Source organism: Hemitrygon akajei, chromosome 2 (assembly GCF_048418815.1).
Source record: "Hemitrygon akajei chromosome 2, sHemAka1.3, whole genome shotgun sequence".
Classification (NCBI taxonomy): Eukaryota; Metazoa; Chordata; class Chondrichthyes; order Myliobatiformes; family Dasyatidae; genus Hemitrygon; species Hemitrygon akajei.
This window is the reverse complement of record NC_133125.1, coordinates 185,892,684-185,914,155: the sequence shown is the minus strand read 5'-3', so window position 1 is coordinate 185,914,155 and position 21,472 is coordinate 185,892,684. Positions and strand designations below refer to the sequence as shown.

At 43.5% G+C, this 21,472-nt stretch overlaps 1 protein-coding gene across 1 annotated transcript in view; it reads right to left on the bottom strand.

The window, feature by feature from the left end:
* LOC140721609 (uncharacterized) overlaps positions 1-21,472 on the bottom strand; it is a 60,770-nt gene that overhangs the window by 21,499 nt on the left and 17,799 nt on the right. Inside the window, exons 6-7 of the mRNA XM_073036424.1 lie at positions 18,313-18,426; positions 5,342-5,434 (exon numbers count right to left, since the gene is read on the bottom strand). Coding sequence (XP_072892525.1) covers positions 5,342-5,434; positions 18,313-18,426 — 207 coding nt within the window. The remainder of the gene's footprint in view (positions 1-5,341; positions 5,435-18,312; positions 18,427-21,472) is intronic.

Here is a 21,472-nt window from a genome sequence, read left to right as displayed (position 1 = left end):
GGTCTATTAAGAGGCTTTTAGATTGGTACATGAAGCTTAGTAAAGTAGAGGGCTATGTGTAAGCCTAGTCATTTCTAAGGTAGGGATGTGTTCGGCACAACTTTGTGGGCCGAAGGTCCTGTATAGTGCTGTAGGTTTCCTATGTTTCTTTGTTTCTAATATGCACCACGGCAACAACATATGGTTATTGTCAGGGTGTAATTAATAGCTGCAGGTGTTGAAGTTCAGAATTGCTATAGAGAAACCAATTCTTAGGTGGGTGGCCAAAAAAAAAACACATGATGCAGTTACCCTGCAGTTCCACTAGTGGGCAGTGCTGTACAGGGAATGACATCATGCGTCCCTGATATGGAAATGATAGGGCATGAGGGTGACAGGCACCCACAGTGCCCGGTTACATTTGTACTGTGTGTGCTACTCCTTTTTCACCACAGGAAAAGGGATTCCCAGATGGAAAACGTTGGAACAAACCAATGTTCGGCAATTACATTCCCTGCCCCAAGTTTCCTAGTCCCAGATGCCCTCAAGCAGTAACAGGACTCTCTATCTCCCCATGACCTTTTATTAAGACCATAAGATATTGGAGCAGAATTAGGCATTTGGCCCATCAAGTCTGCTCTGCCATTTCATCATGGCTGATCCAATTTTCCTCTCAGCCCCAATCTCTGCCTTCTCCCTGTTTCCCTTCATGCCCTGACCAATCAAGAATTTATCATCCTCTTCCTTAAATATGCCGTACATAAAGACTTGGCTTTAACAGCTGCATGTGGCAAAGAATTCCACAGATTCACCACTCTCTGAAGAAATTCTTCCTCATCTCTATTCTAAAAGGATACCCCTCTAATCTCAGGCTCTGTCCTCTGGACTTCAACTCTCCCACCATAGGAAAGATCCTCTCCATCTGTTCAGTTCATTTCAGTTCAGTTTCAGTTTATTGTCATTTAGAAACCACAAATGCAATGCAGTTAAAGAATGAGACAATGTTCCTCCAGAATGATATCACAAAAGCATATGACAAAACAGACTACACCAGAAAATCCACATAACGTTTGACAATCCCCAATCCAGAGTCTGAAGAGGCTGCTGTGTATTAATATTGTGATACTATCTTAGCGCGTTCTCTGGAAAGGAGCTCCAAATCCACCAGACAAAACAAGACTGGAGACCAAGTCTAGCATCCAACAAAATTCCAAAAACTAAAGCTACGAGACCTGCACAAAACCACATACTTACAACATATCGTTACAACAGTGTAAATAATAGCATAATTGATAAAAAAAACAGACCACGGGCGCAGTAAAAATAGTCCAAGGATGTTAAAAGAGTATAAAGTTCCGCTTATATATATGTTCCATATCCACTATATTAAGGCCTTTCACCATTCAGTAGGTTTCAATGAGGTCACCCCTCATTCTTCTGAATTCTAATGAATCCAGGCCTGGAGCTATCAAACATTCTTCATATGACAAGCCATTCAATCCTGGAATCATTTTTGTGAATCTCCTTTGAATCCTCTCCAGTTTCAGCACATCCTTTCTAAGATAACGGGCCAAACCTGCTCACAGTACTCATCAGTGCTTCACAAAGTTTCAACATTACATCCTTGTTTTCCTATTCTAGCCCTCCTGAAATAAATGCTAACATTGCATTTGCCTTCCTCACCACAGACTCAACCTGCAAATTAACCTTTAGGGAATCCTGCACAAGGACTCTCAAGCCCCATTGCACCTCATTGTTTTGTATTTTCTCTCCATTTAGAAAATAGTCAACCCTTTCACTTCTTCCAGCAAAGTGCAAGACAATGCACTTACCAACACTGTATTCCATCTGTCATTTCTTTGCCCATTCTCTTAATAAATTGAATTGAATTTCAGTTTATTGTCACTTAGAAACCATAAATGCAATGCAGTTAAAAAATGAGACAACGTTCCTCCAGAATGATATCACAAAAGCACATAACAAAACAGACTACACCAAAAAAATTCACATAATGTTTGGCAATTCCCAATCCAGAGTCCAGAGAAGCTGCTGCGTATTAATATCACACTTACATCTTATCATGTTCCCTGGAAAGGAGCTCCAAATGCACCAGACAAAACAAGACTACCCAGACACACCAAGTCAAGAGACCAACTCTACCACCCAACAAACCAAAAACCAAAGCTACAAGGCCTACACAAAACCACATAGTTACATATAGTTATAGTTAACATATAGTTACAACAGTGTGGACAATACCATAATTGATAAAAAAAAAAGACCATGGGCACAGTAAAAAAAAGTCCAAAGATGTTAAAAGACTGTAAGTTCGAAAGAAACCTCCAGACATTTTCCACAAGTCCTCAGGGTTCCGATAGACTCGTCATCCACGCCAGCGGCAGAAGGGAATACCCCCGCGATGGACTTCCAAGGCGCCTCCAGACTCAGCCTTGCAGACGCAGCATACAATGAAAGCTCCATTGAACCCAGCCTTGCAGACGCAGCACACAGTGAAAGCGCCCCGACCGCAGCGGATTCCAAGTCCGTCGAACCTCCGAGCCTCCGACCATCCCCTCCAGCACAGCCTCTCCGAGCACCACCATCTGCCGAGCGCATTGCTGCCCCCACCAACGGCCACCGGTAACGCGACCCCGAGGACTGGGGGCCTGTTCTTCTCAGCAGAGACCCGGACCTCACAGCAGCAGCAACAACGAAGAAGGTCTTCCTGGAGATTTCCAGATGTTCCTCCGTGCTCCCACATCTGTTTTTCATCAGATTAGGATTGCGCATGGCACCCCGCTTAACAAATAACAGACATCAGCTCCAGAGTGGCCGCTGTAAGCTGCGTCGCGCCACCATCTTGGAATCAAACAATCTCACTAAGACCTTCTGTAGCCTCTCTACTTCCTCAAAATGACCCGCCAATCCATCTATCATCATATCGTCTACAAATATTTTCCATCATCCAAATTATTGACATTTTGTAGCGGTGTGTTACATGCAGCACTGAAATAATGACAGGGAGTTGATGAGCTGCAGTTGCAAAAAAAGATTTATTCAAACTTCGCGGCCTCGCTTTAAAGCCTTCCTGATCCCGCCCTCCCCGGGCGGGAATGCTGTAGGGGGCGCGTATTCACAGTCCCGTCCCACGCGCGGGCTTTTCCCCTTGCTGGTGAAGCAGGCTTGGCGTCCTTTTTGGGACCGGCCTCAATGCCGGCGCGCGCTGATTTGTGAGCCGGTTCGAGTGTGCTGGGAAGTGGGTCACCACATAACCCCCCCCCCCCCCCAGAACCAGCGATACACCCCCCAATGTCCACAGTCTGGGTCGGACTCTGTTTGGGAGGTCTGCCTCTGCACCACGGTGCCTGAATCTCGACCGGCTGTGCCACGTCCACATGAGCCGGTTTGAGTCAGTCCACCGTGAAAACCTCCTCTCTCCCCCCAATGTCCAGCACGAATGTGGACCCATTGTTTCTGAACACCGTAAACGGCCCCTTGTAGGGCCGCTGTAGCAGTGCCCGATGTCCGCCCCGTCGTACGAAAATGAACTTAAAGTTTAGCAGGTCTTTGGGTACTCAGGTCGGGTTCTGCCCTTGCTGCGAAGTGGGTATGGGGGCCAGGTTACCGAGCCAAATTATTGACATATAACGTAAAAAGAATCGGTATGTATCTAAATTATTGACATATAATGTAAAAAGAATCAGTCCTAACACTGACCGCTGTGGAACACTACTAGTCATCACTGTTACCTGCCTTTCCTACAATACTTCTTGCATTGAAATATATGTAACTCAGGACACAAGTTGCACCGTACACAATCTTTTGATCTTCACCTGCGGTCTTACCAACATCTGCCTCCACAACCTCTCCACTGACTGTTCTGACACTCTGGTTCCCATCTCCCTGCAACTCCAGTTTAAATCCCACCATGAAGCATTAACAAACCTCCCCTCTCCAGTTCAGGGACAAACACTCCCTTCTGTATTGGTCTCACCAAAGTGATATTCCTGTTGTTGAAGAGGATGGCCACAGGGGTACTCTACACTGGTTCCTTAACCTCTTTCTCCTTCCTGATGGTCACCTAGTTTCCTGTGTCCTGCACCTTGGGTGTAATTACCACTCAATATGTCCTATCTATTACCCCTTCAGCATCAAAAAAGATCTTGAATTCATCGTTGTAGCTCCAATCCCTTAAATCATTTTTTAGAATCTGTCGCTGGATGCATTTCTCCCAGTTGTAGTCGTCAGAGACACTGGAGGTCTCCCTGCCTTCCCACATCACACAAGGGGAGCATTTCACTATCCTGCCCGGCATCTCTGCTGTTCTAACTGGGCAAATATAAAGAAGAGAAGGGAAAAAAACTTAAGATTGTCTTTTAATTGTCTTCTCTGAGTGCAGCCTCCCTTTGAAGAGCTAAAGTCTCAATGTCACCACTCTGACGATGTCCACTGAGACGATAGACACTGTGCTTCTCCCTGCCTTCCGTTAACTTGCTCTTACTAAACAATCCCAAACACTGACTGATGACTGGTCACTAAACCGTCACCTGCTGCTGCCTTTTATCCTCGAGAAATGAACCAGATTGATGTCCCCTCCTCTCCAAACTTCTGATATCTAGATTCTGATGCTAGTCAAAGTTATTTTTCTTGTAAAATTTGACTTCTTGTGAAACTTAACTATTTCACCCTTTAACTGTCTCAGATCCATTCAGCACAGCCCTAGTTTCTGCAGATTCTGCTCAGTAAATGTACACCAGAATCCTTAAAGACCAATTTCTCCTTCTTGTGATTTGGGACACAAAATTCCTCTCTGTCTCCAAGACCTATTAAGGACTTGTCCTGAATCCTGATTTGTCTGGCTGCAGAGTGGCATTTATCCCTGGTTTTGCTCATTCCCATCTATTAATCCCTGTTGACCACAAAGCTGCTCCCCACTTCTCCTTGCTTCATTGGGAAATGTCATCATGCAACCTGTCATCCCTCTGTCAATCTGAGAAAAGTTGTAATCCAAACACAAATCCTTGCAGGACACCATAAGTCGCATTCTCCCAACATGGGTCACGTAATCTCCTGCAAATTATCCCCACATTCTGCCTTGTCCCATTGAGGCAACTGTCTGCTCAAGTCAACATTTTGCCTTCAGTTCCATGAGCATCAGTGAAATGCCATTAAAGTCTAAACCTCCAGCAGATCCCCCTGTGGGAAAGGACTTCAGCTGTGGGACTGAGGACTTCAGGTGCTGGTGGTCCTGGTAAAGCAGATCACAACATCCTGACTGAGATACTCACTTCATTCCAACCAAACTCCAGAGAACCGAGTTCATCATTTACATGAAAATACAGAATAATATTTCAGCACATACCTTTAAACGCCATCCAGGAAATTGTCGCAATGACGATGACAATGAGAAAACCAACATTATAGACCGACATCCATCTTCGAAATCTTTCAAAGTCTTCGGATAAATGAAAATTAATTAGTTTGAAAGCCATAGTAACAGATCTACACAAATTATTTCACATAAGCATCAATTTACAAAGTGTTCTTGGTAATGAAAATGAACCCTGAGTCAGTCAGGCTTCTTAAACACAGAAACCCAACCAGTTCAGAAATGGAGCAGAAATCAGAACACCGGACTGAAGAAAGTCCAGGGATCTCTCTCACACTGGCAGCAAGCAGAGAATCCAGGAAACAACAGAAAAACACAAACAAACACATATTTGATAACTTCTGTAATCCCTTATCGAGTGTCTGCACATGCAGAATTGTCAGATACACTGCAGTCTCCCTGTGTACATATACAGCAGATGAGGTAACAATCCACTGGAAATCAGCTTTGCATTATTCTAGAGATGGTGAAGGTTTCAGTTGATGTGGTTCTGCCTGTGGTGACAATACCCAGCCCCAGCTACAGCACTGAAGTTCCACTGTGAAGCCTGTTCTGTTGTTGAGGACTGAACCATCACCACACCCAGATGCTCAAGGCTTCAAACAGTGTTCTGGTCCAAGAAAAAACTGAACTCAATGTGAGTGCAGACTAAACTGTCCAAATGCTGGGACATTTAACATGGATAAGGATAGTGGTTGTCCAGGAAGTCCATCGGTAACCAGTGATACATGTCTGAGGGATTGTCCACCATAAGATCCAAGGGACACTTTTCCTTCACCCAGATTTTTAATTCATTCAGACTGATGAGTTCAGTAATTATTGTTTAGAAGGCTACAAGACTATAAGACATAGGAGAAGAATTAGGCTATTTGGCCCATCGAGTCTGCTCTGCCATTCAATCATGGGCTAATTCATTTTTACCCCTCCTCAGTCCCACTCCCTGGCAGTATGCCTGAAACCTTTAATGCCTTGGCCAATCAATTTCTGCCTCTAATACAACCAATGACCTGGCCTCCACAGCTGCCTGTGTTAACAAATTCCACACATTTACCATTTTCTGATCAAAGAAATTTCTCTGCATCTCTGTTTCAAATGGATGCCCCTCTATCCTGGGGTTGTACCCTCTTGTTCTACACTTCCCCAACATGGGAAACATCCTTTCCATATCTACTCTGTCTAGGCCTTTCAAAATTCAAAATCCTTCTAAATTCTAGTGAGTACAGGCACAGAGGCATCAAACGTTCCTCATATGATAACCCTTTCATTTCTGGAATCATCCTTGTGAACCTCCTCTGAACCCTCTCAAATGGCAGCACATCCTCTCTTAGATGAGGTGCCCAAAACTGTTCACAATACTCAAGGTGAGGCCTCACCAGTGCCTCATAAAGCCTCATCAACAAATCCCTTCTCTTATATTTTAGACCTCCTGAAATGAGTGTTAACATTGCACTTGTCTTCCTCACTACTGTCTCAACCTGCAAGATAAACTTTAGGGTGTTCTGCACAAGGGTTCCCAAGTGCCCTCATCTCAGATTTTTGGATTTCTTCCCTGTTTGGAAAACAGTCTTCACATTTATTTCTATTACCAAAGTGCATGACCATGCATTTTCCAACATTGTATTTCATTTGCCACTCTCTTGCCCATTCTCCTCATCTGTCTAAATCCTTCTGCAGCCTTCCTTTTTCCTCAACACTAGCAGCCCCACCACCAATCTTTCTCAACCGGGGTTCCGTGAGAGTTTGTGATTGAAAGAATAAACTTTGTCTATTTGAACTCCGTGCAACGTGTGATGTTAGCACTCACAGTGGTTGGCAGTGACCGAGCAGACACGTTAGCAATCTCATTAGAGATCTCTCCGCCCAGTATGGCAGTGCAGAGTAGGGCCGTGTTTATTTGGCCATTGACAGATGTTGAGAACTGTACTTCCCGGAGTAGAAGATGGTAGGCTGATAAAAGGTAATAAATCCTGTATGGAGGGGTGGACAGTAGGCTGATGAGGAGCATGAAGTTTGTTTTCTTTTTTGTAATTAATTTTTTTATTGAAGTTCATCAAACAAACATTTCCATAAGATGTATTTCAGACATTGTACATATATATCATATAATCATATATATCACAAAATCTCCACAAAGTATTTATCTGGGGTATACACTTATAGAAAAGAGTGGAAAGAAAAATACAAGCAAAAGGAAAGAACTATGTACAAGTAGGGAGTGATCGTTTTTTTTTACAACAGATTCATTGATTTGTGAGAATAAAACCAGGCCTATGAGCATTACCGGTATGTAGTTAAACCATTTTTCCCAGTATGAATCAAATTGTTCCAACGTTGAATGGCCTCACCCATATTTATATTGTACTAACCCCTGTGGTTTACAGACATGTCTGATGTTCCAGTCATGTGGTGATTTTTGAATTACAATATTTTGAGTCATTTCACTGCATTAGGGCAACAACGGGCACAAATAGTCCATCTCTACAATGAAAGCTATTTATCAATGGGTTTTACATGGACTGGTGATCCAAGTTGTCCTATTCCATTGAGCCCAGTCTATGACAAACAACTTACTGTGTCCTTCCTGCGTCTCCTCTTCTCTTCAGCAATCGCTCTTCTGGATTCCTGAAAATTCCTGTCTACACCGTGGATCAGTGTTCTCCAGCGGTCTCTGTCACAAGCCAGCGACTGCCACTCATTCATCTCAATATTTGTCTGAGAGAGCTGCTGCTTAAGTTAGTCTTTGTGCCTCTTGTGCAGGACACGGTGATCTCTCTTTCCCTGAGAGAGTTCTCTGTAGAGTACAGCTTTCGGTAACCTGGAGTTGTCCATGTGAGACGTGTCCTGGCCAGCAGAGCTGCCTGAGCAGCAAAGTGGCTTCAATGCTTGGACGTTGAGCTTCTCCAGGACCTCATTGTTGGAGACACGATCTGGTCAGCTGATAACCACGATGGAGCAGAGGCAGCACTGATGGAAGTACTTGAGCAACTGGATTTGCTTGCGGTACAAGACCCAGGCTTCGGAGCCGTATAGCAGTGTTGTGATGATGGCAGCCCTGTACACCTGGATTTTTGTGGACAGACTCAGCTGGTGTTCTTCCACATGTTTCTGGAGGCATCTGAAGGCACTGCTACCTCTGGCAAGTCGATTGTCAATGTCCCTTACTACCGTAGCATCATTGGATCTGACACTGCTCAGGTAGGTGAACTGCTCAAACGTGGTGAGAGGATGGTCGTCAATGATGATCTGAGATGGGTTTTAAACTCCATGAGGGAGCTTCTGATGGAGGATCATTGTTTCCTTCAGACTGATGGTTAACCCCAACACAACAGCTTCTCTATCCAGGGTGATGAGTCAACAGATTTGACCAATAAATGTCATGTTGTAGCATTTGTAAAATTTGCAGGTAATTGTGAAATTCAAGAAACCTTTTTCAGTTGCAAAGAGCTGCCTGAAACAAGCAAAGGCCAAGATATATTTAATATTTTTTCTTCATATCTGGAAACAAAAGGTCTGTCTTGGAGGAACCGTGTTGGCATCTGTACTGATGGTGCCCCTCGATGGCTCCATGAGAGGTTTCATTTCTCTTGTGAAAAAGAAAATCCTGATGGTGTCACAACACACTGCTTTCTTCACAGAGAGGCGATGATGTCAAAAACTCTTGGAGATGAAATGAAAAAGTTCTGGATGTTGGTTCAAAAATGGTTGACTTTCTTAAACAAAGACCAGTTCACTTAAGAATGTTTAAAAAAGTGTGAAAATCTGGACAAGGAGCACACCGATTTCCTCCACATACAGAAATCCGGGGGCTGAGCAGAGGAAGAGTTCTCAACAGGATGTTTGAGCTGGAAGGTGAATTGCAGGAGTACTTGCAAGAAAATAGTAGGCCAGGTTTTGCTGAGTGCTTTGACGATGAAGAATGTCTACAGAAACTAGCCTACTTAGCAGACACTTTTCATCATATGAACCAGTTGAACAAGTCTCTGCAAGGTGCTGGAGAAAACGTTTTGACTTAAACTGACAAAAATCTTGGATTTAAAAGGAACTTAATCTTTGGAAAAATCATGTTGCAAAAGGAAATCTTGAAATGTTTCCAATGCTGCTTGGGCTTGAGAGTGAGGAAGGATCAGAAAGTCTCGAGTCTTATTGAAAACCCCCTGGAATAACTGCAGAACAAAACTGAACAGTATTTTTCCTCCCTTTCAACACAAGTGTATGACTGGGTGAGGGATCCTTTCTCTGAATCTTCTGCTCAGCCTGAGAACTTGACTTTGAGAGAAGAGGAGGAACTTTGTGAGATGCCGTCTGATCGTGCACTCAAGATGGGATTTACTGACCTGCCCCTGGACAAGTTCTGGATTTCTGTGAAAGAAGATTATCCTGCCATTCATAGGAAAGCAAGGAACATTTTGCTGCAGTTTTGAACTTTTCACATGTGTGAGCAAGCTTTTTTTTGTTTAACAAGCAACACGATCAAGAATAGAGATTGTTTCATTTCAGTTGAAGGTGAAATCTGTGTGTGCTTATCTCAAGTTTGACCCAGAATTGAGTATTTCTGCAGCAAAAAACAAGCACAGGTTTCATATGCTAGGCCTATATTTGAGTCTGATCATGTCACTTAGTAAGAAAATGTTTTTTCGAAGTTTTGTATGAAATTATGTCAGGCTATATTTTTATACATATTGCATTGGCTTACAGTTTTTAGTAACTTTACTCTTCAACGTAGTCAATAAATTTTCATGTTGTAAATAGTATTAATTAAAAACAATTTACAACCTTTGTTTCAATTAAATTTATCGAGCCTTAAGTCAGTTTACTAACTAAGTCAGTTATTTAATAGAAATTTGTTATGTTTGCCTTATGAATTTTTAAAAGTTATGAAATGGAAAGGAAGAGTTTAATTTCATGAATGGTTAGCTAAACTTAATTGCCTGTTTTTTCAAGACAAAGACAGGTTGGCTAAAAATTCATTCTCTACTCAAAGCAACTTTGACAATTAGATTTGCATTATTATATCTACAACTTACTGATGATGCTAATGTACCATGAGCTGTAGATACAATAATTTTTATCAGGAGATCACTGAGACCTGAAAATTAATTCAAGGGTCCCTCCAGAGCAAAAACTTTGAGAAAGGCTGTTCTAGCCTGTACATGTATGGAAGTTAAGCACTTGTGTGCCAAAGTGAATATAGATCTGAGTTAAGATGAGATGAATTTATTCAGATTTTTGATGTTCTGTACAACGTACAGGTTGGTGGTATTCTAATGTTATTTGTATTCCTTTTTTTTTTGAATTGCCACTACCATATTGGTTTTGTATATCTTGTTTAATTTATTTTCATACTGCATACGTAACTAGTTGATACACAAGTGTGTGGACCGAAGTTCAGCTTTTGGTAGTTCCTTTCTGCATTAAAATATCTCAAACAGATAAAGGAATTAAAGACTTGAAGAAGTATTTGTTGTTCTTTCTTTTCAAATCTTTTTATTAATTTTAAGAAAATCATAAGTAAAATATGAGTACAAAACATTTGAGAGTACACAATTAATAGATTAATTAAACAATCAGATATGTATTAATCAATATATAAAGTCTCCCAAACTCATAGTATTAATGTAAAGGAATTAAGAAAAAGAGAAAAAGGAAAAAAAAAAAAAACCCAAAAAACTAAGAGAATTAAAAAAAAACTAATAAAAAAAAACTAACCAACATGGGCAATTGCATAATGTTAAATACATACAGTAGTGCCGATGACTCTGAACCTCCATCCACACAATTCAGGATAGTAACAATAAGGTTCAGGATCAGACCATTTAATTCATATGAAAATGTTGAATAAATGGTCTCCAAGTTTCCTCAAATTTAACTGAAGAATCAAAAACCACACTTCTAATTTTTTCTAAACTCAAACAGGAAATAGTTTGAGAAAACCACTGAAATACAGTTGGAGGGTTAATTTCTTTCCAATTCAGTAAAATAGATCTTCTAGCCATTAATGTAACAAATGCAATCATTCGTTGGGATGAAGCAGATAAACGCTTATTATCTATCATTTGTTGTTCTGAGTGTGTATTCTTCCCAGGCTACAAAATTTGGTAGAAGCAGTGGGGTAATTCCAAGCCAGTTTAGAGGGTTTTTGATTTTTGTATGCAGTACAATACACAATACATAATAGGGTAGTGGTGAAGGACAGGACAGTCGTTCCCATGAGACGGTGTCGCGTGGAGACCATGGTAGAGTCTTGATGCCGGGTTGGGACATCAGGGACTGAAGCTAGGATGTAGAACTGTGACGGTGATCCAGAGCAACTGCGGCCATGAAGTCATCGTGTTTTCTGCAGAAAATGTCAGCAACCCCTATTCCAGGCTCATTTTAGAGACCCTTTAAGGACTTGAGTTTTCATAACGTTACATTCAGAGGATGAGCAAACTGAACCTGAATTCAATAAACAAATTAGAGAGATGCGTGGTCGACGTGTGGAAACCATGGCAACTGTTGATAAATTAAGCAAAAGGTCCTATGTACATGTTCCAAGGGAAAGACACATCGCTCCATTTACGGGGATGCTGAGAAAGATGGGAGGTCTGTTGATGACTTTATTGAAGAAATCGATCATGTACTTCATGCTGGAAATTAGACTGACCGGGATCAGTATGATTTTGTTATGTCACTGCTCAGGGGTGCAGCTCTAGAAGAAGCACTGATGTGCAGTGATGACCAGGCTGATGACTTGTTCACCTGTCTCAGGGAGGCTTTCAGAGACAAGCATAGTGCACCCCAGCTGTTGCATAGCTTCTATAGTCACAAACAGTGTGAGGGTGAAGACACAGAGAGTTTTCACATGCCCTAGCCTAAGCTCTTAACTTTCAACTGAACTGTTCCCCTGATGCTCTGGCCAATGAAAGGGTGGTGCTCGGAGATCAATTTCTAGATGGGATCAGAGATCCTTCCCCTGGAAGGGAGCTTTACTGACTTGTGCGGAATAACCCTGGGTCCTCGAAGTTAGGAGTGCGAGAGGAGGCTCATCTGTGGTTTTTAAGAGTCGTCAGGAAATGCAGAGACTGTAAAGTCAAAGTGTGTCAGTAGCCAGGCACAGTGCTCACCTCCAAAAACTCAGGAATCCAATTTGTCACTCTAGACGATGTCCTTAAAGTAGTCACAGAGCAGGGAAAAGCCACTAGTGAGTTGACTCAAGCAGTGAAAGATCTTACTGTACAGAGAGGTGTTGCATATGCAATTAGTAGTCAACCCAAGTTGCAGCCTAGATTCACAGAGGATGGGCAACCAATATGTTTCAAGTATCAAGTGGGGGCGATGTGGTCAAGAATTGCCCACAAAACTGAAGTATGAGGGATGTACAGCCAGCATCTTCCAGCCCTCAGGTTGTTGTGAGTTGGGCAATTCGGGGCAACCTCATAGATAATGTACAGCCATCCCGAGACCAGTTGCTGCAATGTTCCATAGGACCATGTATTGTCGTTGAGCTTAAGATATCAGGTGTCACTGTCCGTTGTCTGTTGGACACAGGTAGTCAGGTGAGCACCGTGACTGAGCAGTTCTTTCGAGAACACTTGAATGGAGAGGATGAGGAAATGTTGTCCACTGCCGGCTGGCTTAGGTTAACAGCCACTGACAGTCTTGATATTCCTTACCTTGGGCATCTAGAGCTGGAGGTTCAAGCGATGGGTATGAAAATATCTAATTGTGGCTTTCTAGTAATCAGGGATCCTGTTAAACTGAACAACCCATCCCATGCATTGTAGGCATGAACATTATAAGCCAAAGTAGACAACTTATCTACTTGTCAACTTGTCTACACAGGATTTGGCACAACTCTGGAAGGAAAGTTGGATTCTGGCTGGAGAGATGATTTCCAGAAAGTGCAGATGTGAACTACTGAAAAGAAAGCCGTCGTCCGAGTATCGGGAAAAGATACTGAGCACATACCTGCTGAATCTGTAGTTACCATTGTGGCTAGGAAGGCTACTGGAGATGCTGGGTGTGACCATAAGATGTTACGTGAGCCACTTAACACCCCTCTACTGGGTGGTCTAGTAGTTATTCCCATGCTCGTTGACTCTCGTAGTCGTACAGTACCAGTACAGGTTTTAAACCTCTCTCAAGAGGACGTATGGCTCTCACAAAGACCCGACTGGGTATACTGTCAAAGTTAGAGTATGTAGATAGTGATCAGCAATGTGCTGTAAGATTTCAGTGGATCTCAGCTGGCATTGAACAAGTGGCTGTTGGTGTGAAGGAGGAGGGTAGTAACCACAAGTTAAAGTCAATTCTAGACAAGCTCGACATTGGGGTAGTGAAGAACAACAAGCTCAGCTAAGAGCATTACTGGCTAAGTACCTGGATATCTTTGCAGTTAAAGATGAAGATCTTGGGTACAATGACAAGGTCAAGCATGAAATTCAGTTAATTCTTGACCAGCCTATTTCACATCCACACCGTCACATTCTGCCCAATCAGTACAGTGAAGTGAAAGCACACAGCTCAAAGAAGGTTGTGATTCAGGAGAGCAATAGTGTGTATGCCTCACCTGTAGTGTTGGTACAGAAGGTTGATGGTAGCATGAGACCGTGTGTAGATTATAGGACACTGAATTTCAAGACCAAATAGGACACGTTCCTAGTCCTGCATATTGATGGGAGTCTTGCTGCCCTGCAGGGAGCACAATTTTTCTCAACAATAGGCCTCACGAGTGGTTACCACCAAGTAGTGGTAGAGGAGTGTGATAGGCATCAGACTGCTTTTCGACCCTGTTTGCTCTATATGAATATCTTCACATGCCATTTGGGTCTGCAATGGGCCGGTGACTTTTCAAAGACTCGTGCAGGCAACCATGAATCACCGAGTCTTCCAAGTTATGCTTGTATACCTGGATGATATTCTGATGCATTCACAGACTTTCCAGGGACACTTGGAGGCTTGACACTGTGCTTCAGCACCTCAAGGAAACTGGTCTGAAGGTGAATTTGGAAAAATGTCATTTTCTGCAGTCAGAGATTAAGCTCTTATGACACCAGGTATCAACCAAGGGGATAGGCACAGATCTCGAGAAGGTCTCGACTGTTCCGCAATGGCCAGTACCATCTACAGTCAAAGACTTAAGGTTATTTATCAGCGTTTGCAGTTCTTATCGACGGCTCATTCAGGGAATCTCAAAGATTGCAGGTCCACTGTATGATGTAGTGAATTTGTGTTTTAATGCAGGGAGTCCGAGTAAAACAAACCAGCTGTTAAAACAGTCTTGGACAGAAGAATGTCAAACTGCCTTTGACTTGCTCAAAGAAAAACTAGCCATTTCACCCATCCTCAGCTCTGCCGATTTCACACACCCTTTCATAGTGGAGACTGATAGCAGCATAAGACTGTGTAGATTATTGGAAACAGAATTTTAAGACCAAAAATTATGCGTTCCCACTCTTGCATATTGATAAGAGTTCCCGCTCCCACGTATTGATCAGGGAGCGTAAGGGGTTACTGTATCGTGTAGTTGAGGATGAGAAGCATGGGGAGTGTGATCAGCTTCTGCTACCTACCAGCTTGAGGGGTAAAGTGTTTGGGTATGTACATGACTCTATGGGGCATCAAGGCATAGAGCCTACTCCACACTTGTTGAGAAGCAGATGTTTTTGGGTGGACATGCACGAGGATGTGGCATGGTGGATCAAAACTTGTCCGCATTGTGTGTTAGCTGAGATGCCTCACCTTAAGATCCGTCCCCTCCATGAAATCATTCCTTGCTTCTCAGCCACTCAAAGTTGTTGCTGTAGATTTCACTGTGTTTGAACCGACAGCTGATGGGCGTGAGAATGTCTGAGTAGTCACAGACCTTTTTACAAAATTCACCCAAGCATTCCCAACTCAGGATCAAAAGGCGGATACCACAGCAAAGGTGCTCTCGAGCAAATGGTTTATGAAGTACGGTGTTCCTGAGAGGTTGCATTCTGACCAGGACCGTGACTTCGAAAGTGAGGTCATAGCTGAGCTCTGAAAACTGTATGGGGTAAAGAAAAGCCGTACTACACCCCATCGTCCTACTGGCAACACTCAGTGTGAGCGTTTCAACAGGACGATGTGTGATTTGTTGTGTACGTTGTCTCCAGAAAAGAAACACAGGTGGCCAGAGCATCTACCTGAGTTGGTGTATGTGTATAATGTGACGCCTCACACCACCACCGGATATTCCCCTTATTACCAACTGTTCGGTGTTGATCACCACTTGCCAGTGGATGCCCTGCTGGGGTGAGAACAGTCTGTGGACAGGAAATATGACTGGTTAGCCACACACCAGAAACAACTGAGTGATGCTCATGCCAGAGTGAAGGAATACTCTGAACAGAAGGCTCCAGAACACATTGCCTTACTGTGGGGTAAAAATCATTGTCTCAAGATTGATGTAAATCAACTGGGTTACCTCAGGAACAGGACATTAGGCCATAATAAAATCCAAGATGCTTGGAAATCAACTGTCTACAGGCTGGTGTAGGTACTAGACAGCACATACACTGTGGAACCTTTGGAGGGAGGGCCTATCAGGAGGGTGAACAGGGTAGACATCAGGCCCTGAGAGAACCTTCCCACCCCAGCTCCTCAAAGGAGACTATGAACTCCCTGGGACATGAATCAGATTCTGAGGATTTAGAGAATGATGTGATATTGGTGGAAGATGTGTCAGAACAGGGTGTACAGAATCTTGACTCCAGCCTTGACAGCATATCTTCTGGAACTGTAAGAATGTCTGGAACTGAGACTGTAGCGCCTGTGACTGATGATACAGGGTCAGATGTTGGTGGCCCTCCTGTTGTAGTACCCCACAGGAGCAAAAGAGTAAATGCTGGACAGCACTCTAACCCACATCACGAACCAAGGTCAGTCCGAGATGTGGCCTCCATAAGTCCTGCAGCAGTGTCACAGATACTGGCCGGTCGAGGTTCAGTTCCATTCAGAGAAGCAGTTAACGAGGTTAAAAATACCTTTGCAGTGAGTGAGTAACCGAGGATGCTTACCTGTATGTAGGGGAGAATGTAACCAGGTGACTGTTGGAAATTTTTTTTGTTGTTAAAAGTGCACTTGGGCATTCACCGTGGTAACACTGAAATAGCTGCCTGTGTCTTTAAGAGAAAACACTGACGTCATTATGCACATGTGGAGTCGAAAGAAGAGTTACAATGTTCTGCAAAGACAAACATCGAATGCTGGGAGCTGCTTTTCCCAGATTTTCGCGAGTAAGGTATCGGCACAGGATGGCGTGGTTGTGAGAAGTTCCTTATCGGCTTAGTAGTGTGAGCGAGGAGAATTCGTTTCAGGGTCCAGCCTGTACGTGTTTGGAAGTTAAGCACGTGTGTGCCAAAGTGAGTAAGGTGAGATGTAATTATTCATGCCTTAGTCTTCTGTTTACTGTTTGTTCCTTTGCCTAGTTTGCCCTCTCCAAAAGCACTGCTGTGAACATTTCCAGACTGAATTCCATTTCCTCTTTTGTGTATCCAAGGAGACCGGTGATATCTTCCTGTGACCCAGACCTTTCTTCTTCACTGTCAACCAAACTGCTGCTATTGTGATCAACAGGAAACTTCCTGATCGTGTTCCTCAATTCAAGTTCAAATCATTGACATGAACCTTAAACAACAAGGAACCTGTTACTGAGCCCTGCTTAACTCACCACACATGGCCCTCCAGACACTGAAACTCCCATTGATCCTCACTGTTTGCTTCCTCCCTCTCAACCAATTTTTATTCCAACACCATCTTTTCTTGGATCCCGTGGACATTTAGTTTCTTGAGTACGCCATGAGGAACTTTAACAAAACTTTGCTAAAATCCATGTCCTGAGGAGGGGCTTTACCACTCTCTCACCTCCCTTTCATCAGGATTAATGAGCAACTTTCAAGTTATTGTCATTCAACCGTATACATGTATACCATCAAATCAGACCACTTTCCTCTGGATTAATGTTCACAACACAGGACATGTAACTCACGTGCATAACACAAAGCAATATCACCACAAATAAATTAACCAATAACAAGGTGCACATATAATACAACTGAAAAGTAAACAGTATAAAACTACTGGTGCTCCATACACGATGAGACCTGGGTGGTGGCACAAAGTTCAATAGTTTTACAGCCTGGAGGGAAGAAACTGTTTCTCATCCTAACAGTTCCGGTCCTAATGCTACGGTACTTCCATCCTGATGGTAGGGGATCAAATAGATTACTGGATGGATGGGAGGGATCACTGACAATGCTAAATGCCCTGTGTATGTAACACTCCTGATAAATATATCTACTGGGTGAGAGAGAGACCCCAGTGATCCTCTCAGCAACACTTGTGATCCTTTGTTGGGTTTGTGGTCAGATGCCTTGCAATTCCCATACCAGACAGAGATGCAGCCGGTCAGGACACTCTCGATTGGCTCCTGTAAAAACTGGTTGTCATGGGGGATGGGGGTGGGGGTTAGACACAATCTCCTCAGGGAATGGAGATGCTGCTCTGCTCTTTTAGCCAAAGAGATGGTGTTGACGGACCAGGTAAGATCATCTGTTATGTGCACTCTCAGACACTTGGTGCTCTAACTCTCTCCATGGAGGAGCCACGTGTGTGCAGTGAGGAGTGGTCCCTCACTCCTCACCTCTACATCATGAGTCACAGCACCTTTGACAACATAATGTGTGTAACACAATTGAGTTGAGACATTTTACCCTCAAGTACCATCTCTGACACCAGGTCAGAGGTGACTCTGGAATCGTTCCAGCAGTGGTGTCACTGTGAAACACCACTCCACAACTGGGCAAAAATACAGGGTAATTTCATCCCTCATGTCTCAGGGACCCAGACTGGGGGAGGGGTGATTTTTCTTTTAAAATTAACTGCAATTTCCTTGGAGAGATGCCTGAAGTTTAAACACAAGTTTAGACAATGACACTTACCTACATACCAAAATGTTTTCCACCAAAGAATCACAAATGAAATAAAAGCCACTACAAGCAACACCACCGTTGTGATTGACGCAGCAAATGTGACAGTGTCCTCGCTGTAAAAACCTGCAATTACAAATACATTCAAATCAGCAAACATGCAACAACACACCAGAAAAATGAGCAGGAGAGCTGCCAATTGTTGCCACAACCAATTTGTTCCCCTTATCTCCTGCAGGGAAGAGATGTGCTCATCACTGCCCAGTCTTGTCAACCTTGACTTCTGGTCTGCACCGACTGACTCTACCTGCTGTGCTGGGTGAACAAGCCGCTGATTTGTTACACCGGCCAAGAATAGACTGACTCACTCTCTCTTCCTCAGTCAGTATTTCCCTGTTACCTGCTGCCAATATTCTGCACTGGGTGCTCCTTCTGGTGTTGAGATGGCCAAATTTTGATGAGTTCACTATCAGAAGCCCCTGCCCCTCCTCCATCCCTTCCTCTCATGGGCCACTCTCCTGTCCGAGTGGATTCATTTGTCAGCCATTTGCCTTTTCCACCTATTACCTCCCAGCTTCTCACTTCACCCCCTCCACATGGCTTCACCTTTCACCTTGTACTCTTCCCCCTCCCCCCCCCCCCACGTTCCTATTCTGGCTCTTTCCCCTTTCTTTCTGGTCCTGATGAAGGGTAGCCTGAAACATCAACTCTTTATTCCTTTCCATAGATGCTGTCAGACCTCCTGAGTTCCTTCAGTATTTTGTGTGTGTTTCTCTGGATTTCCAGCATCTGCAGAATCTCTTGTGTTAAGGACCACAATCCATTGTTCTTTTGCAAGAAGATAATAAACACAAGAAAATAAGAGGGGAGTTGGTCACTCAGCTCCTTAAACCTGCCCCACCATTCAATACAATTGGAGCTGATCTGCCCCAAGCCCCATCTCCTCTTCTGTCCCAGTCCAACACAATCCCAAATTCCCCAATCTTTCAAATATTTATCCATCTCTTCTTTAAATACTGCTCAGCTGCTTGTGGTGGGAAAAGCCACTCATCCCAGGAATTACTCACATGGATCACTTTTGGACTGCCTGCAGTGTCAGTGCAATTGTGTTTAAACAAGGACACCAGAACTGTGCACAGTACCAAGTGGGTCTCCAACACTCTGCACAACTGTAACAGTACTTCCTCATTTCTAAACTCCAAATCCCTTACAATTAAGGTTTATATGTCACTCCTGTTCCTGATTACTTGCTGCAACAAATCTTTTTGATTCCTTTACAAGAAAATCTTGATCCCTCTGCAATTCACTCATTTACAATTCCTCTCCATTGACATTACAGTCTGATTCCTCTTACTCAAGGGCCCCACCTCACACTTTCCTGCATTAAACTCCATGTGCTGAGTTCTCACCCACTCATTGAATCTATCAATATCCTATTGTACAGTTCGAATTCCCTCATTGGAACTTGCTTTTCCTCCAGTTTTGATGGTTTTCAATATCCATTCATGACATTATATTAATCAATAATTAGAAACTCTGCTCTCCCGTGGGGATTGGATCACTGGTGCTTTTAGATATTTACTATTTAGAATCTATCAGCTCTGTGTGTAATAACAAATAATAATGTTGGAAACACACAGCAGTTTGTGTAGCATCTGTGGAAGGTGAAACAGAGTTAATATTGCAGGTCCTAGACACTCTCAGAACAGGGAGAATGACTTTTAGATATTTATTTGAGCAGCGACCTATCAGAGAGACTGGACGCTTGAGAAGACATAGTTCACTCCTGTTCGCCCATTGTGCAGAAAATGCAGTGACTCGTGGCAGTTTGGTGCTTTGGGCAGTGCCCAACCAGAATTCAGGATTGATTAGCATGAACAAATTAGAGTGAGGCAGTGGCTAGTGGAGCGGCCGTCATTGGAGTGGTCAGAGTTAGAGTGGAGATTTTGAGGCTTTAGCTCTTCAAGGCTTCAGTGAGGAGAGACTTCAGTCAAAGACAGCAAAAACAAAGCTGCAGGTAGAGTTTTCTTTTCCCCCACAATTTACTGTTTTTCCTTCTTTATGGCTGCACAGTTAGGAGCAGTAGAGATGCCAGGCAGGATAGTCTCCCTGGATAGACCTCCAGTCTCCCTGACAACTACACCTGTGAGAAATGCTTCCAGCTACAGCTTCTCACACTCTGTGTTAAGGATTTGGAGCTGGAAGTGAAAGAACTCTGGATCATTCGGGAGGCTGAGGGGTTGATAGATAGGACATATCGAGAAGTAGTTACACTCAAAGTGGAGAACATGAGAAATTGGGTGACAGTCAGGACAGGGAAAGAGATTAAACAGCCTATGCAGAGTACCCCGTGGCCATCTCCATCAACAACAGGTACACCACTTTGGATACCATGGGGGAGAGGGGTGGATGACCTAGCAGAGGAAAGTCACAGCGGTCAGGTCTCTGGCACGGAGTCTGTCTCTGTAACTCAGGAGGGAAGTGGGGAAGAAGGAGTGAAATGTGGTGACAGGGGATTCATTCATTAGTGAAGAGAAAGGAGGTTCTGTGGACAAGAATGAGATTCCCAGATGTTATGCTGTCTCCTCGTGCCTGGGTCCAGGACATTTTGGATTAAGTCCTCAGTATTCTTAAGTGGGAGGGTGAACAGACAGAAGTCGTGGTCCATGTATGTAAGAAGAGTGAAAAGGTTCTGCAAAGTGAGTTCAGGAGTTCGGTGCTAAGTTGAAGGGTAGAACTTCCAGGTTGTAATATCCGAGTGGGAAGGTTTGCAAGTGCTGCACGGGGTTGAGGAGGAGTTGTTAAACTGGAGTTGCATCTGGATGGGAACCAGAGTGTCAGAACAGATAGTGGAGAGGTTGTGGGGACAGACGGGAATCAGAAGGTTGAGCATGGAGTGACCGATGTCCTGAGCTGTGTATACTTCAATGTAAGAAGTATCATAGGAAAGGCAGATGAGTTCACAGCATGGATCAACACCTGGGAATTTGGTATTGTAGACATTAGGCAGACTTGTTTGCAGGAGGAGCAGGACTGGCAGCTCAATATTCTGGGGTTCCGTTGTTTTAAACACAACAGAGTGGGAGGGATTAAAGGAGGAGGGGATATTTTACTATTCAAGGATAATATCCTGGCAGTGTGCAGCCAGGCCAGACTGGAGAACTCATCTAGT